Below are 18,287 nucleotides of genomic sequence, written 5' to 3'. Positions count from 1 at the left end.
ATATGTATGTTTGGCTAATATTAAGAAATAGCCCATGGAAATTAGATGACTAAAAGTGAACAGTCAATAGTATTGAGGGGTTAAAATAAAAGGCAGACAGATGGAAACCAGGATGAGGAATAAGTTCAGAAATATCCATCAGCAAAAGTATTCAGCTGAGCATTAAAGCAGTGTGAATATCACTTAAAAATGACAGAGACTCACCTCTTATTAATCATCACCTACCAATAAAGAACTTTTGACCATAGCCAACAAATTCTTCCTTGTCTGGGATACAGATAACAGCAGAAACAGAAGAGAAGCTTAGTTAGAATCAGTGTGTTCAGTTTGTTTGTTTGTTTGTTTTTTTGGTGGTACTGGGGGTGGAACCTAGAGGTTTTCTACATCCAGGCTATACTCCCAGACCCATTTTATACTTTATTTGAAAACAGGGTTTCACTAAGTTGCTGAGAGCCTCACTAAGTAGCTGAGGCTGGCTTCAAACCTGCGCAATCCTCCTGTCTCAGCCTCCCAAGCACGGGGATTACAAGTGTGCACCACTATGCCCGGCTAATGTGTTCAGTTTTTGTTGTTTTGTTTTTGGGTTGTTTTGTTTTACTTGGGTACAAGAGATTGAACCAAGAAGCATACTAACTCCAAGCTATACTCTCAGGCCTTCTTATTATTTTGAAAAGATGGTCTCAGTAACCTACTGAGACTGACTTTGAACCTGAGATTTTCCTGGCTCAGCCTCCCAAATACTGGGACTACAGGTGTTCACCTCCATTTCTGCCTCATCGTCAGAGTTTCAAGTGATACTGTTTCAGTAGGAGGCTGCCCACTTGACTTGATTTTTGAATGGCTTGTTAATACTGTTCTCAAGCCAGGTGTGGTGGTGCACACTTGTAATCCCAGTATTTGGAAGGCTGAGACAGAAAATTGCAGGTTCGAGGCCAGCCTTAGCAACTTAGTGAGGCCATCTGCAACTTAGTGAGACCCTGTTTCAAAGTCAAAGAATAAAGTAGGTCTGGAGTGGTAGCTGGGAGGTTGAATGCCTCTGGGTTCCAATTTTTGTGGCACTGGGAAACCCAGTGCCATAAAAAAGATTGTTCTCAGCACTTTCTGTTATTTTTGCACAACAATTATAGAAAGACTCTTCAGAACTTTAGCATTACACTGAATGTAATGTAATCATACTATCTAGTGTAACTAAGAACAAAAAGCTACTTTAGGCTTTTTTTTTTTTTTATAAAGGGTCTCGCTAAGTTGCTGAAGGTCTCCGCTGGCCTTGATCCTCTTGTCTCAGCCTCCCAGGCGCTAGGATGACAGGTGTGCGCCACCATGCCAGGCTAGGGTTTTTTTTTTTTTTTTAAGTAATAAAAAAGACACTGAATCACCGTAAAAAACAAAACTGGGTATACATTTTAAAACACATCCTTAGCCGGGCGTGGTGGCGCACGCTTATAATCCCCATGCTTGGGAGGTGGAAACAGGAGGATCGTGCAGGTTCAAAGCCAGCTGCGGTGGCTTAAGAGACCCTGTTTCCAAAATTAAAAAATAGGTTTGGGAGTGTAGCCCGGAGGTAGAAGGGCTTCCAGGAACCCCAGTACCACCAAAAAAAAAAAAAAACCCACATCCTTAAAAAGTGATAAGTAGCCAGGTGTGGTATCGCACACATGTAATCTTAGCATTTGGGAGGCTGAGACAGGAGGATCACGGTTCGCAGCCAGCCTCAGCTACTTAGTGAGGCCCTTTGTAATTCAGTGAGACCCTGTTTCAAATAAAAAATAAAAAATATGGCTGGAGGTGTAGCTTGAAGGTAGATGCCACTGGGTTCCTACACACACACACACACACACACACACACACACACACACACACACAGAGTTTTTAAAGTGATAAGTAAAAAAAAATAAACAAGTTAAAGTTTGCTTTTAACTTGTGATATGGTGTTTTTGCAGTTCCTATAGTTAATATCATTGATAGAAATTGGTTTCTTTTTTCTCCCCTAAACAATGGTTCATTGTATATGCAATGAGTCCTTGCTCTACGGTGGCTGTTTGTTTCTGTCTGGGAAGCTCTGAGACAGAGTGAGGAAAGCTGTGCCTAGCACCTGTAGCTTCTAGAACTAGGTCAGACTCCTGTTTCTGCTTCCAGTACAGCTTCAGAAAAATGGTTATAAACACCAGAAAAAGAGTTATAAAAATGTCACTCTTAAGTTATTTGTACTTTTATTGACATGTATGCAACTCTGTTATAATCATGAAATAATATATTAATAGCATTTGCTCACAGAATGAACTGACATGTATAACCTTTTTTCTTAAGTTTTTAAAAAAAACACACATGCATTTTAAAATACATAGAAAGCATGACAATATCAATTCCATCTTCTGATAAGCACATTATTCTGAGATATATCAATAAGTTTAAAAGGAAATATTTACTAAGAGATATATTTATGAATCTTAATTCATATTCATTCTCTCTCTCCTTCCCTCCCTTCTTCTACCCCTCCCCTCCCCTCCCGTTTTGTTTCTTTTCTCTCTCTCTCTCTCTCTCTCTCTCTGTACTGGGGATTGAACCCAGGGCCTCACACATGTGAGGCAAGCTCTCTGTCATCATCCACTTTAAAATACTTTATATGAAATTGGATATTTGGTCATCGACTTTACATTGAACAGCATCTCTTCATCTTAAAAGTTAGCCTGTCAAGTAGTTGTTTGTGGCACTGAAAGACCTTATCATGGCTCTATATGGCGGGCCCAGGAAATGAAAACAATTACCTTCTGAAAGTTCCTCTGCATATTTGGTCAAGTGCAGAAAGAAGAAAGAGACATGAAAGAGTTAAGCCTTTGAGAAGATCAAGTTAATCATCAAATAAAAGCAAATGACATAGCAAGGTCTTTGTGTTACTATTAGCAAGAGTTGTGCCCCAGGTAAGCCCTGGTGAGACAATTGAACAACAGAACTGGAGTCTCAGACCCTCATTTGACCTGACTCTACTGCAGGGAGACAATATTTTTTCTGCAAGTTGCCAATCAAGATTCTTCCTAAAAGCGTTTATCCATGAAGACTCCACTGGCCGGCACAACGTGGCACTTGAAAGAGAGAAACTATAGGAAGGCAGTGGACTTGAGCCTTCTCTCTCCCCTAGTGGCCATATTGCTGCACCCTGTGAGGGGACACCGGGTAGGAAGAGCACTGGGGATGAGGGTGCAGCCACCTCTGGCCTGAACGTCCTCATTCCTTACCCCTTCCTGGGTCCAATTTCGATCTCCAGATGTCACCTTGAAGACAAGGGAACTTAATACAAAGCAAACTGTTTTGTTTTCAAGACATCTTGAAACAGCCATATTTCAAGGTGATTTTTAAATGGCCTCCCTAATTAAATAAACCTCCTGGAGAAATTCAATGAAGTCACATCATACCTCATTTAGAGTAGATATGGAAACTGAAGAACCTTAACTACGCACTAGTGGTCTAAGTAGCAGGAGTGAGCATCATGGGTGAATGCCAAGAAGGGCTATCTACTTAGAAAATAAGCCAACTGGGTGCTAATTGTTCCTTAAGTGAGCTCCCGATAGAGCCAAGTTTAGAATGTTCTTGAGAGTTCTTACTCCTTCAACTGAGAGGCTTCCAAAAGGGGTTCTTTACAGTGGGTAAAGACAGCTGCAGGCTTCTGCAGCTCTGGTCTTAGAGAAGATCTTATAATAATAACACCAGCTAACACTCATGTGGCACTTCCTATGTGCCAGGCACTCTTCGAAGCACTTATGTAATTTATTGCTCCCACTTTAGAGATGTGGAATCTGAAGGGCAGAAAGGGTAAATATCAGAGGGTTAACCAGACATGGGGAGTAATGGGCCCAGGAGTTGCACTTGGACAACATGGTTGAAGATCGTGGTCTTACCCACTTTGCCACACTCCTCTCCTTTCACAGACCCTTACAATAGCCCTCAGCCTTCCCAAGGCCTGCACATCTGGAGTGTCTTCCAGAAAAAGGATGAGTTGAACAGAACAGAGGAGGGAGGATATAATCTAGAGGAACTTAAAAATGAAACCAATCTCAAACATTGAGCTAAGTATACATAATTCAATTCTCCCCAACAGGCCAACCATCTCATGGAAAATGGGAAATAACATATATGGTAATAACATATTAAGAAATAACATATATGGTAAGTAGCTCTTTTAAGTCAGTGCTTCCCAGCTCCGTCTATCTCAATGCTATTTTTATAACTAATATTTGTAGCAATCTCTCTATTCTTATAAAATGAAATTCATAGATGATACGATCTACCACACATGTAACTTTAAAAACCAATACAATGCTCCAACTGTCATATAAGGGAAAAATACAAAGGAAGTAATTGTATTTCTAAAAATATATATATATTCTTGGGCATGACATCTCTAGAAAACATAAAAATTACTGCTTATACATACCTAAAATGAAGAAGCATGGATTTAAAAGATGTGAGATCAGAAAAGGTTTCTTTTAAGAAATACAGAAAAATAGCCTGGTGTGGTGGCACATGCTTGTAATTCCAGCATTCAGGAGGCTGAGACAAGAGGGTTGTGGTTTGAGGACAGCCTCAGCTACTTAGTGAAGCCCTTTGCAACTCAGTGAGACCTATTTTAAAAATAGGCCTCGCTTAGAGGTAGAATGCCCCTGGGTTCCATCCCCAGTACCAAACAACAACAACAAACAACAACAAAAACAACAACAACAAAACCATAAACATAAACAAAACCAAAACCCAGAAAAACAGAAGAGCAAAGGAACAGGAGAAGACTGGAAATAAAAAGCATTCTGGTAAGTAATAAACCAGATCTACTTGTGTATGATAAGAGAAAGGAAATTACCTTAGTTGAAATAGGAATAAAGGATAATATGCCAAGGAAATTAGAGACCAATGAAATGAAGTAAATGAAGAACTATGATTACTTAGAATCCAGGGAATGATGTAAGCATGTCCCAACAGGTTGCCAGTTTTTAAAAGCACTCTGTGAGACCTATTTTGTACTAATACTGTCAACAGTAACTGGCAGGATAGACATTTGGTACTTACTATATGTCATCAATAATAACATATAATGCATTAAAGAAAAATGGATGCGGATAGTAAGTGTACTTACTATCCATGTTGAATAGACAGAATGTGTGGAATAAAGTTTTCAACAATTACAAGGCCATGCCTTTTTGGCTCTCTCCAGAGTGACTCTTGCAGACCACTGAGGGTTTTAAGTTATATCTTATAAAAATCCACATCACTATTGTGTATTAAAGAGCTTCTTGTTTATATTTGTAATGGATTGCATTCAGCAGGAAGGTATGTGGTCTAGAGACAACCCTTCATTGGTCAGGACAGTCACATACACCACAGGCCATTTACTATTCTTGACAGTGAAAGGCTGGATGTGTCCTCAATCTATGTGATAACCAAAAAACACTCCCATGAAGCTCCAAAATACCTGGTTGGAGACAGTAACTGGCCCTTGGAGAAGCACTGGTTAAGGTGAAACTTATAACATCTCATAAGTACAATACTGATTTTTTCCCCCAATTGAGTCAGAACTTAATTTTGACATCAGGACCAGTGTCAGAGCAGTACTGATTTGTGTTTGGGGGGGGTACTGGGGTTCCTGGAAACCCTTCTACCTCCGGGCTACACTCCCAGACCTATTTTTATACTTTTTAATTTGGAAACAGGGTCTCTTAAGCCAGCACGGCTGGCTTCGAACCTGCAGGACCCTCCTGTCTCCGCCTCCCAAGTGCGGGACTTACAAACATGTGCCACCACGCCCAGCAAGTAGTACTGATTTTCAAAAAATAACTTTTGTGTCTTAGAGACTTAGAACATGATGTCATAGGATATGTATAGACAAATGGCTATACTATAGTGAAGCAAATTAACACAACTATCATGCCATATGTCATATGGTTATTTTCATTATTTTTTTTACTTTTGTATTTAAACAATTATTATATCACATTCCTAAATATGAGTTTAAAGTATATTTAAATGGAGAATATATGCTTAAAAAATCAGTGCCAAAGGCTAATTTTTTTTACTTACCAGATTCAAATGTTTCTTCATCTATGGTTTTCCACGAAGGCAAAAAGCAAAAATGTCATTACATTACTATCCACACTGAGCCTTTGTTTTAGTAGTCTAATTGCCTGACCTATACTTCTGCACATGCACTGCCTTTTGCACTACCTTCAAGCCATTTTTCCTAAGTCAGTGGTGTCTCTCTGGCATATAGATGCCTCAAATAAGATGCATGGTATTCTTTTTTTTTTTTTTTTAGGTATTGGGGATTGAATCCAGGGACATTCTACCTCTGACCTACTTCCCCATCCCTATTTTTTATTCTTTAATTTTGAAACAGGGTCTCAATAAGTTGTGGAGGGCTTCACTAAGTATCTGAGTTATCTGAGGCTGTCCTCAAACCTGCGATCCTCCTGTTTCATCCTCCCAAGCAATGGGATTACAAGGGTGTGCCACCACGCCCAGTGCCTGGAATTCAGTAGTGGGGATGGGATGACAATCAGGGATGCAGCTGGGGCTTAGAGTAAATTAGTAAAACAATGTAAGAGAATAAATAGAATTTAAAAAGACACACAGAAAGAAGGGAAAAGTGGATGCCACAGAAAAATTCTACCAATTGCTAAATGCCACAGGCCTTACAGCTAGAGGGCTGGGGGTGGAGGGATGCCTGGTTGAAGAGTTGGAAGGAGTATGTGAGCCACTCGATCAGGCATATGATATCAGGTATGATAAACCAACTTCCTCATTACTTAAAACAATTCTTGTTGGCACTTTATAAAGAGACTAAGAATTAAGAAATAGAACTAAGAGGGAGGGCAACTCGAAATATACAGCAGTGTTACCCGTGCACGTCCCCTTGGATGGGGCCTAGCACATGTGAAGTGCACATGTGTGGAAGGACACATGGAAAGTGATTCATTGTAACACAGCTTACAGTAGAAAGAACTGAGCATGATTCAAATATTTACAAATAAGTGACTGTATATAATAAGCCGCTAATATGAAGTCTCCTTACATCCTAAGAAAGAATAATCTTCAAGATATGTAAAGTTACAGGGCCAGGACTGGAACAGTGTGTATAGCAAATCTCCGATGGGTGTGTTTGGGGGAGAGGTGGAGGAGAAGAGGAAGAGAGAAGAATACACGGCATTGTTTTTGTATGCAGAGAACATGTCCGGAGGGATACTAAAGAGACACATAGTATTTAATTTGCTCAAGTGCCAAGACATCCTGCTGCCTCGGCCTCTATGTGTTGAGACCCCCACTCCACATAGTTAAATCGGCAAAAACGCCCCGAGAAGGAGGTGTCATCTCTGGCCAAAGTACCCCCCACTTTTAGATACCCTTCACTATTATTCCTTTTAACTTTCTACACGAATTGCTCCAGTGATGTGAAATTAGAACTATAAAAAGAAACTGAGTTCGTGGAAAAAAACTCTCTAATAATTTGTCTAAACGTCCTTGGCTCTGCTCAACAATAATGAGAAACTGGCCAGAATTCAGGTACTGTGATAAGCACCCCAGCTGCAGCAATCACAAATGGCCTCCGACCTTCATCACTATCTATCAACTCCGGCAAAAGTAGCTCAGTTCAAAATAATTATTCACCCTTGAAATCCTGCCTAGAGACAGAGAGAAACCTTGTGTGTAACCTTAAAGAAACAACTTAGCTGCCCAAATACAATAGACCCAAAGAAAAAGACTGTTAACTTTTACCTCAGTGTGAGCATTCCAGGAGATAGAAAAACTGGCCGCATAATTAGAAATAAATATTACAAAATAAAGGACAGACATTTTAAATATATATGTATGAAGGAAAAGAAATACTGTAAGAATAAGAAAAGTATTTTTGCATGAAAAAGAGCTTATCATAAAAAAGTCCCAACTGGGAAAGAAAGAAATTAGAAAGTTAGAAGCAGACTGCAGAGAGTTTGTGACAGGGAAGTGGATTATTAAAGATAAGTAGACTTTTAATAGGCTTGTTGTCTAAAGAAGAGTGCTCAGCAGTTAAGGAAATACATCTGACAATTAGAACTAAGAACCTTGTGGTGTTATTTGTGATATTTTGTCTGCCAAACTGTGTTGTGAGTATGCTTAAGCTTTCAGACTTAGAAGATAAGATGCCAACACCTGAAGAAACTCCATCACATCCACCTGAATCACCACATCTCCCCACACTTGCTATATGAACTGAGCCCAAAAGATGGAAAGTTCCAGGAAAAGTTCCCGAGAAGTTCCCAAGCCTTGACTATCCTGGGAGGCTGCCACCTGCAACTGCTTATCTACAAGACCTTGGGACCTTGGAGAGGAACAGAAGTTAATTCTTCAAAGGCCAACAGCCAGCTGAAAGACACCCGCCCCCCTTTCTCTTAACTTTACTGGTGAAGTGTATAAATTTCTTGGGGTTTTCGTAATAAAGTGTCATTGGCTCAAGAAGCCTTTGTCCACCTCAGATTCTTTCCAAAGCGTCGTCATTTAAGGACCTAAAGAAAATTCAGTCCCTAAAGGAGAAAGAATCGCTGCAGATAAGAATCTGCAGAACTCCACCTGCCTTTTGCCCCATGTTTCTGAGATTTTGACCGGGAACGGACAATTACAAACCGACTAAGATTAGTCCGTGACACTCAAGAAAGAAAACTGAGTAGGGGTGCATGGAAGGAAGAAAACTCCTTACTTTTGCAGTTTTTAAATTTGAACTATATGAATATATTACTTACTAACATTTTAGCTAAAATTATAAAAAGGAATTGAATACTACTACAAATTTAAGAAACAGAATTTGTACCAGGTAAAATAAACATAGCATGAGCATTATTTTGTAGTTTTTCTAGGAAATATATATGAATCTCTGAACTAGTTTTCATTTTAAGAACAAGAGTAACCCAGAAAGCCAGGATAAATTCTTCTGTCAGGAAACATCTCCCAACAAAACCCTAGTGATTCTTGAGCCAATCTTAGTATCTCCATAAATTTGAAAACAAAACAAAAAAATATTTTCTCAGTTTATAAAAGCTAAATATAGAAATGCAAAAAGCTTCTAAAGATTTCTGAAAAATTGGGAACCTACTATCTACACTAGAATCTACCAGGAAATGGTATTAAATTTAATAACAAAAAACATATCTTGCTTTTAAAGTATATGGCACCATGCTATTTTACACTGTTCCACAGTGAGCACCAGGGCTCCAGGTGCCTCAGTGTCTGACACACTGACTGCCCCTGAGATCATCTCCAAGATTCTGCTTTCTAGAAGGTTCGTGGGAGCCAGGTGCAGAGCCACAGTGAAAGGGGAAGGACGTCATTGACATGGTTCTTCCAGAGTAAGGGCCTGTGACCCCTTTGGCTGCCTTCGCTCCAGATAATCTATAGCCAAGGTGCTTCACATTTCTTCTGAGGGTACATAAATCAATCAAGAGGAACTGTTACCTGCTTCCACACATTTCTCATCAATTTTCATGTCATCTTCTAAAAAAGAGCATAAAGAAGGGAATTAGAACTTAAAATGTGTCCACATTAAAAACAAGATTCCCTATGTAGAGGCTTATGTCAATTAAAAGACCACCTTTCAATATTACTGTTTTGTTTGTTTGTTTGTTTGTTTTGGTGGCACTGGGGATTGAACCCAGGGGCATTCTAAGCTCTATTTTGTTTTTAAAAACAGGGACTTGCTAAATTGGGGAGGACCTCACTGTTACTGGGACTGGCTACAAACCTACAATCCTCCTATCTCAGCCTCCCATGTACTGGGATTAAAGTGTGCGCCACCACACCTGGCTTCAAAGTTACTCTTAGAACTATGGCTCACTTGGGGAGATGAAAAGGACTCTACTGTGTTCTATAGAAACATAATTTCCTTTTTGGTACTAGAATTACATCCAGGGACATTCTACTTCCAAGCTACAACCCAGCCCTTATTATTATCATTATTATTTTATTATTTTGAAACAGGGTCACATTAAGTTGCCCAGACTGGACTCAAACCTGTGATCCTCCCGTCTCAGCCTCCTAAGTACTAGGATTACAGGCATGCACTACTGCCTGCACCCGGCTGTAAGATCTATTTTTAAAAGTCACTCTCCTGCAGTTCTCAGCTCTCCATTTCAATTTCAAGGGTGACAGTGGGGATTGCTCTTCTCTCCCATCTCCACAAGCAGACATCTTGCCTCCTTGCTGGCGTCTGCAGGTGTGTGCACACACACCTGACATCCCAGTGCATCATCCAGGCGGTTGGATGTGGATGGGGGAAGGGTGAGCGAGGAAGGTCCTCTGCCTCCAGTGCAGCCTGAAGCTTGAATCCAGACTGTGTTGTCTGCACCTTATAACAACCATCATTGCCTTTTCTAAACCTCAATCTTTCTGTCTAGAAGATGGGAATAGGAATAGCAACAACAACAACAACAATTTCCTTACAGTATTTTTTTGTATAAAATATGTATTATAGCTGTTGAAAGAAAACATCTGTTCCATTTGGTAGTTCTTACCATTACTGTGTTAGATTTCAGAGCTGTTGTTCCTTCTTGTTTCTTGATTCTTCTCAATGTTAAGATAATTACACTTTGTAGGCTAGCTAGCACACTGCTAGGTACATAGGAAGAGCTTAAAAAATAGCTGAACTGAGTCGAAGTGAATTTTTAAAACTAGAGGAGGCTTGGCACAATGACACACATCTGTAATTCCAGCTACTTGGGAGGATGGCAAATTTGAGGCCAGCCTGGGCAACTTAGTAAGACCCTGTCTCAAAATAAAACTTTTATTTTTATTATTTTATTTCATTTTGAAGTATTTTCTTTTCTTTTTGGGAATCAAACCCAAGGCACTCCACCTCTGAGCAACATCCCAGCCCTTTTTGAGATTCTGCCTTTAAAATAAGCAACAACAACAACAACAACAACAATAAACTAGAGGAAATTTCTAGAAGACTTTGAAGATAAGGATTATTTTTTCTGAATTCTATTTCTTACCTTCCTCCATTGAAATCACTGGGTATGGAGAAATGATTGAAGCAGGAAAATAAAGAACATGATGGTTTATGCTCTTGTCCAAAGTGCCAACATTATTGCAATTAATATTCTAGAAATTCAGTAGAGATTTAGTAACAAAATAAATGACTACCCTATAGAAATGGATACATTTGTGAGCCTGGTTAGAAATGGAGATCTCTTTGCTTCTGGTGCCTCCTACCACCTTCCATCCCAATGAGCTCTATGAGGTTGCATTATACTCGTTTTGAGTTAATGTTCAACATATTTTAAGAAAAGAAGGAAGAAAAGAGGAAGGAAGGAAAGAAAGGAAGGAAAAGAAATAAATAGGGATAACAAACTTATTTTCAGCAAATAACTTTTCACTCAGCACCTGCAAATTAACATATGCTAGGAATTTTTCAAAAGCTCCTGATTAAATTACCTATACTTCTTCATTCGATAGCTTGTCCCTGAGATCCCCCCTCCCCCATGGTAACCCCTGCCTCAACTCCTTCCCCAGGCCTGCGAAGGCGTCATTCCACAGGGGCCTTTGCAGTGGTCTCCAGCTGGCCTCTGCCATCATCCCAGACCATCCGCACCTCTCCTACCTCAGCCATGCCTCCGGGGTCACACACCCTTCTTTAAGGCCCCAAGCTGTGCACAAGCATTTGCAACCACAGATCCATTCACCAACTTACTGTTGTTTGAATAGTATCATTTCACAATCCAACTGCACTCATTAAGTGATGACTCGGCCCCGTGTTCAGTCCTCCAGGCACTGGATGACTGTGGGAATACTAAGCCCCAGAACCCAAATGAGAGTGTGTGTGCAGCTCTGCATCTCATGTGCCAGTCAGTGTACAATACGCATCTGCACTGCACAGATCTGGACTTTGAAGAGGAATGACATAAGATGTCACCAGTACAAAGCGGTTCCCATTCACATAAACTGAAAACTTCTAAATCCAAAGGAATTGATGTCTGTGGTAGGATTTCAGGTAACTGGCTGCTATGCACATTATCTGGAGCCATTATCTGGGGCCGGGGAGACATTCAAGGGTCCTCTCTTGGACATGAAGCTACCCTGGCAGAGAGGGCACAGGCCTCCCCAGATGCCCGTGTGGGGGCTGAGAGAGCTGCACACTTACAGGTGGTCGATTTGAAGCAGGTGTGAGGCTGGTATGGCTGAGACCACCAGAATTCCCGTTGCTTCCTGTACAAAGAAGAAAGCAGTGGTTTGCTGATTCCAGTAGGCAGCAACCCTCACTGAGGCTTATGTCAGACACCACCCTGACTCTCCTGAGCATGGATGTGAGAGGGGACGCCACAGTGGGCTCTGTCACAGCTTGGATCTGCATTGTCCCCCAGAGCCTCCTCCAACAAGGTTTAGAGGTGGAGCTTTCAGCAATGATTGGATCAGGAGGGCTCTGACCTCAAGGGTGGATTAGTCTACTTGATGGATTCATTCATTGATGGCTGAATGGACTGCTGGGAGGTGGGACCTGTTAGAGCAAGGAGGTCACTGAAGACATGCCCTAAAAAGGTTTACCATCCTCCTCCCTCATCCCCTCTCACTCTTCCTGCCCTTTCTCTCTCCCCAGACCCTTTCTGGCTGCCATGAGCTGAACGGCTCTCCTCTGCCACTCCCTTCTGCCACGATATTCAGCCACCCTTCAGGCCCAAAGCAATGGAGCCAGCCCCGACCGTGGACTGAGACTTCTGAAACCACAGGCCAAAATAAACCTCTCCTCCTTGAAGATGCTTGTCGGGTATTTTGGTCATAGTGAGGAAGAGCTGACTAGCCCCGCCTGCTCCTGTTGGCTGGTCCAGTCCACCACCGTGCGTGGCCCCATTCCACTGGGCCTGTGTGTCTTTGCATCTCCCTGCCATTTCTAGATCATTCTCCCGCCTCCTTAAGATCCCCACATTGACCATCATCTCCCATCACACCTGCCTGCTCTACCACTCTCAGCACCGCTTGGCCATAATTCCAGATTTTATCAGTCCTATAAACACTCCTTCAACACCCTGGCCTCTCATTCTCTTTTTTAATCATTTTTTCTTTCCTTTTTTTTAATTTATTCGTTTATTTTGGTGGTACTTGGAATTGAACCCAGGGGCATTCAACCTCTAAGCTACACACCAGCCCTATTTTATTTTTTATTTTGAAACAGGGCCTCACTAAGTTACCTCACACTGGCCTCAAACCTGGGGTCTTCCTGTCTCAGCTTCCTGAGTACTGGGATTACAGGCCTGCACCACTACGCCAGGCTCTCTCTAGTTGTTGATCTCCTCTTTTCCAATGACTTGCCTTTTTCCTTCTGCCTTCTACTGTCATAACCTAAACCTTTTCAATCTGTTGTATCCCTACATTTCAATTTCTAACATCCTCATTTCCTACCAGTCCCTTACATCTTTGAAGCTCTAGTAGTCTGTTGACTTTTTAGGGACCCAGAATCCATTAATTTTACTTCATTTTCATGGATCCTCGCCTGCTTAATTTCCTCATCTTCCTTCTCAATTGTTTAAATGTCATGGTCCATCACTCCCTGACTCTATCTTGATTTACCTTAAAATCTAACCTTCTGCCGGGCATGGTAGCACACCTTGGTAATCCCCGCACTTGGGAGGCTGAGACAGGAGGATCGCACAGGTTCGAAGCCAGCCTCAGCTACTTATTGAGGCTCTCAGCAACTTAGTGAGACCCTGCTTACAAATAGAATTCAAAAAAATAGGTCTGGGAGTGTAGCCTTCCTACCCAGAGGTAGGAAGCCTCTGGGTTCCACACCCAGTACCACCAAAAAAACAAACAAACAAATCTAACCTGCCTCATCTGGATCTGCATCCCAAGAAGCTGACCAGAAGCACTTCAAATTTATGACCTTTAATCTTCAATGGGCCCTTTAGGTCAATCACACTGTACTGACCTAATCCATTTACTCTCCAGCTCTGTGGGACCTTTTCAAGATTTTTCCTCTCTCCCTCCTAATATCTCCTTACCTCCCCCTTCCCTTGCTCTCAGTTCATGGCATTCCTTCTTATTTCACAGGCTCCTACCGTATCCTTCACTCTCAACTGTGCCCACATACTCTGCCTCCCCTCTGATTACCATCCCTATGGATGAACCAACCACAGCCATCTATCTGGCCCAACCTTCTACTGATAGACAAGAGTGTATTCGCTGCGTGCTCAAGGACATTGATGACAGTAATTCTCTTTCTCTTATATCATAAAAATCCTTCCTACTGAATTATTCCCCTAGCATTATTCAACACATCCAAAATTTCTCTCAGCCAAGTGTAGTAGCCAAACTTGTAATTCTAGTAACTGGGAGGCTGAGATAGGAAAAGTGCATGTTTGAGGACAGACTCAGCAATGTAAAAGACTCTCAGAAACCTATCAAGACCCTGCTTCACAGAAAGGTGGGAGCTGGGAGTGCGGCTCAGAGATAGAGTGTCCGTAGGTACAATCCCCATTACTCTGCTCTGACTTACAACAAAATGTCTCAGAGTATTCCATGCTTAGCGTCACCAATTTCTTCAAATACCACTCTAACAAGGATGTTGGCCCCACACCTCCACTGAAATTGCTTTGGTGGTGGTGGTGGGGTTTGCTAGGAATCGAAGCTACAGACCTCCTATCTCCAGGTTATACCCCCAGCCCTTTTTTATTTTTAAAAGGATATTGCTATGTTACCGAGGGTCTCACTAAATTGCAGAGGCTGGCCTCAAATCTGCGACCTTCCTATCTCAGCCTCCCAAGAACTGGGATTACAAGTGTGCACCCCATACCCAGCCTGAAGTTGCTTTTATGAAGACCACCCATAACATTTGTCTTGCTAAATTTAAGGCCAATTCTCAGCCCTCTTGGCAGCCATTAATATAGTTCTTCAGGACATTTTTACCCTGCTTCCTTGGCCACTCCTCAGTCTCCTTTCCTAGCTCCTTTTCTTCTTGGTCTCTCATGTCGGCTGACCCTTGGACCTCTTCCCCTTTCCATCTTCACTCAGTGCCTTGGTGATCTGGTCAAATCTCAATAGCATAAGGTGAGGGTGGTGGGTTGAGACTTGGCTACTGCCAAGGTTTCAGCTCTGCCTTAAAAGAGCTCAGCTGTTTTGTCTGTCAGTTCAGGCGGCTATACCAAAATATCTTAAGCTGGATATCTTATAAACCATAGAAACTTATTTCATAATTATAGAGGCTTGGAAATCCAGTTACAAGGGACCAGTAGATTTGGTACCCGGCGAGGGCTCCCTACTTCATAGATGGCACCTCTCATGGTGGGAGGGACAAGCACACCTCTTCCTTTGGTTCTCTAATGCCATTCATAAGGGTTTTCCCTTACAACCTAATCACCTCCTAAAGGCCCCACCTCTTGCCTGGGAGATTACATTTCAACACATGAATGAAAGACAAGGAAAAATAATTTAGATCAAGGCACTTCTTAAGTTTAATTTAGTTTGCCGAGCACTTTTCTGTCTTTTCTAGCTGATACGGGTATCCTGGCCCCCTTGGAGTTTACAATGCTTACAGTCTTTCGATAAATTGACACTTGGATTTATAAACCAGGAGTGTGCATTTGTCCATCTGCTTATCTCTCTCTGTTCCACACTCACTAACAGAAGCCCGAGGGCCCAGGCATGTCATGGTAGCCCAGTCCTGAGTCCAGGAGAGATGACCTTACTTACTTCTTCAGAAGATGGTTAGAAGGGATTAGCCCAGCACAGCTAGCAAGGTCTGAGATTTTCCGGGCCTGCCACCAGAGAGCATCATTCTGGTCCACGATCTGGAGTATGTCCCCCTTCTGGAAGGGCAGCCCAGCATCCGTGCAGGGGATTGTGGGATCCTCCTGTGGCCAGTAATCTGTCATGGCGCGAACATAGACCTGACGGCAGATGCACAATGGTGTCATCAGAAAAGTCCGTCATGATGTAAAACCATTGCTTCCACTCCCCCGCCTCCTTTCTGATCTTTCCTCCTACCCTCACCAAAATCAGAGAACTTGCCTCCTGAACCAAGTATCATGAGAACAAGCACTTGGGGAAATAGCATCTCTTAGCTCGAAAACACTCATGCTCACATTTTCACCACTTTTGACTTGGCGGCATCCCATCTCCTTTCCTTGTATTCTTTTACCCATCTTGCCTCTCAGTTAACCAGTATTGATAATCAATACTGAAAATTTTCCAGCACTGTATTGAACATGTATCCAAAACAGCATAGAGGGTAGGGACACTGGACATCGTGTTTAGTCTCTGTTGCTGTTATTTGGGGCCTGGCTCTGTGCAAGGTGAAAGACGTGGTAACTCTTACCATCTTCTGAGTGCTCACAGGAGGGTCAGAAACTGGAACCACCTTGAACATGATTGTGCTGCGAGACATGGCCTAGAGAGAGACACAGGGAGGAGGGAAGTCGTGGCGCTAACCAGGGTACCAGGGTACCAGGGTACCAGGGCTTGGTAGGTGGAGTCAATGGAATGTGTCCAGGTGAATGGTGACAACCCCACAGTAACTTTCACAGGACTCAACAGCCAACTGTCATCACCCAGAAATGGGAAGAAACTACAGAGCAGTGCAGCTTTGCATCTCCCTGCTGCAGGGCTCCAGGTCCCTGACTGCCAAATCCAGACTCAGTTGGCCTGTCCCAGGCTCCCTCCACCTCAGCCTGCTCAACAAGCCCTTCTTCCCTCAGACCCTGTCCAACTTCTCCTGCTTGTGGCTGTGATCTGTAGTACTTCAAACGCCCTTTGCGGCACCTTGTAGACCACACAGAATCTTGCAGCAGTAGCTTTTAAAATATTTAGGTGCTTGCTGTATTTCTTATCATATCTCTCCTGACCTCAATGTCTCCACACCATCACTGTGATAGCCAGTTCCCTCTAGGCACTCAGTTTAAGAAGCCCTGGTCTCTACAATACATGCTGATCAACCCTAGGCCCCACACTTGGGGAGGACCTAAAGCAGATGGATGGGGACATGCTGCTGTGGCTACTAACAGCCGAACTGTAATTCAGGGAATGGACTGAGAGGCAGAACTGGAAACGCAACAGAGAACAAAGACTCATAGAATCAGGCTATGAACCCTCAGCTCTAACCATCAAGAGATGGGCTGGGCCACACAAGGATATCTTACTTCCCATATATGCCTGGTGATGATGCCTTTCTCCCCTCAAAGCTTTCCTGGAGGAAGATGATAAGCAGATTTTGGCTGTATAAACATGTCAGGGGAGCAAGGGGTTTGCTCAGGTTCAGGCTCCATTTCCAGTGGAGCAAGCCAGGTGATGAAGCACCTGAGCAGGGCCAGGTGGTCCTCCTAAGGAGCAGTGTGGAAAGGATGCTTCCAAGCTGGGTCAGCACTTCTATGGCTTAGTGAACTGCATGGCAACAGACAAGGTCTGAGGATGGGGCTTGAGAACAGGAGCCTGCTGAGAGGGACCCAGATCCCCACGGAAGTGTAGCATACACACCACAGGTTTGATGGGCCCCATGCAGACTTGGCAATTCCTTGTCACCAACAAAAAGACAAGAGAAGAGAGTTACCATAATATGAATCACTTGCTCAGGGTCCAGTCCTTCAACTGAAACTCCATTCACTTCCACCAGTTTGTCTCCAGCATATAACAACCCTAGGTATATTGGAATACAATAGAGGAAGGGTACAATAAAACAGGGGAAAAAAGAGAGGTGCCTAAAAAAAACTCACCCCAAGCATGCTCTAAAAATCTTAAATAAAAGCCGGGTGTGGTGGTGCATGCCTGTAATCTCCGTGCTTGGGAGGCGGAGACAGGAGGATCGCGCAAGTTCGAAGCCAGCCGTGCTGGCTTAAGAGACCCTGTTTCTAAATATTTAAAAAAAGTATAAAAATAGGTCTGGGAGTGTAGCCCAGAGGTAGAAGGGTTTCCAGGAACCCCAGTACCACAAAAAAAAATCTTCAATAAAAAGCACAGTTTGTTCCAACTTATACCACCATGTAATCTGTTTATATCCACATGTAATCTGTGGGCATTTCATTTTCTCATCTCTTTACCAACACTGATGGCAGTATATTTGTTTTTGCTAATCTGATGTTGTAAAGTGGAACTGGAACATTGGTAAGAAGAGAGCAATAAAAACAAAAATATTGGAGTTGTGAGTAAGTGATAAATGAAAAGAAAAAGATATGGGGGTATTCTTCAAAAGAGAAAACATAAAGAAACTTGAGGGTTCAGATTAGAAGTTAAGAAAGAGAGAGTGATAGATGTAGGATGGACAACAGGTTCTAAAACACAGCCATACTGGAGGAATTAGC

At 42.4% G+C, this 18,287-nt stretch overlaps 1 protein-coding gene across 1 annotated transcript in view; it reads right to left on the bottom strand.

Moving 5' to 3' along the window:
• MPP4 (MAGUK p55 scaffold protein 4) overlaps positions 1–18,287 on the bottom strand; it is a gene marked incomplete at both ends in the record, with an annotated part of 39,667 nt that overhangs the window by 12,039 nt on the left and 9,341 nt on the right. The window contains 9 exons of the mRNA XM_080690364.1: positions 226–267; positions 2,766–2,780; positions 6,064–6,084; positions 9,466–9,504; positions 11,001–11,018; positions 12,149–12,213; positions 15,688–15,884; positions 16,313–16,384; positions 17,540–17,625. Of these exons, the coding sequence (XP_080546490.1) occupies positions 226–267; positions 2,766–2,780; positions 6,064–6,084; positions 9,466–9,504; positions 11,001–11,018; positions 12,149–12,213; positions 15,688–15,884; positions 16,313–16,384; positions 17,540–17,625 (555 nt within the window). The remainder of the gene's footprint in view (positions 1–225; positions 268–2,765; positions 2,781–6,063; positions 6,085–9,465; positions 9,505–11,000; positions 11,019–12,148; positions 12,214–15,687; positions 15,885–16,312; positions 16,385–17,539; positions 17,626–18,287) is intronic.

The sequence above is a fragment of the Muscardinus avellanarius genome, assembly GCF_963383645.1.
Source record: "Muscardinus avellanarius genome assembly, chromosome: 2".
Lineage (NCBI taxonomy): Eukaryota > Metazoa > Chordata > Mammalia > Rodentia > Gliridae > Muscardinus > Muscardinus avellanarius.
This window is presented reverse-complemented; position numbering and strand designations above follow the sequence as displayed.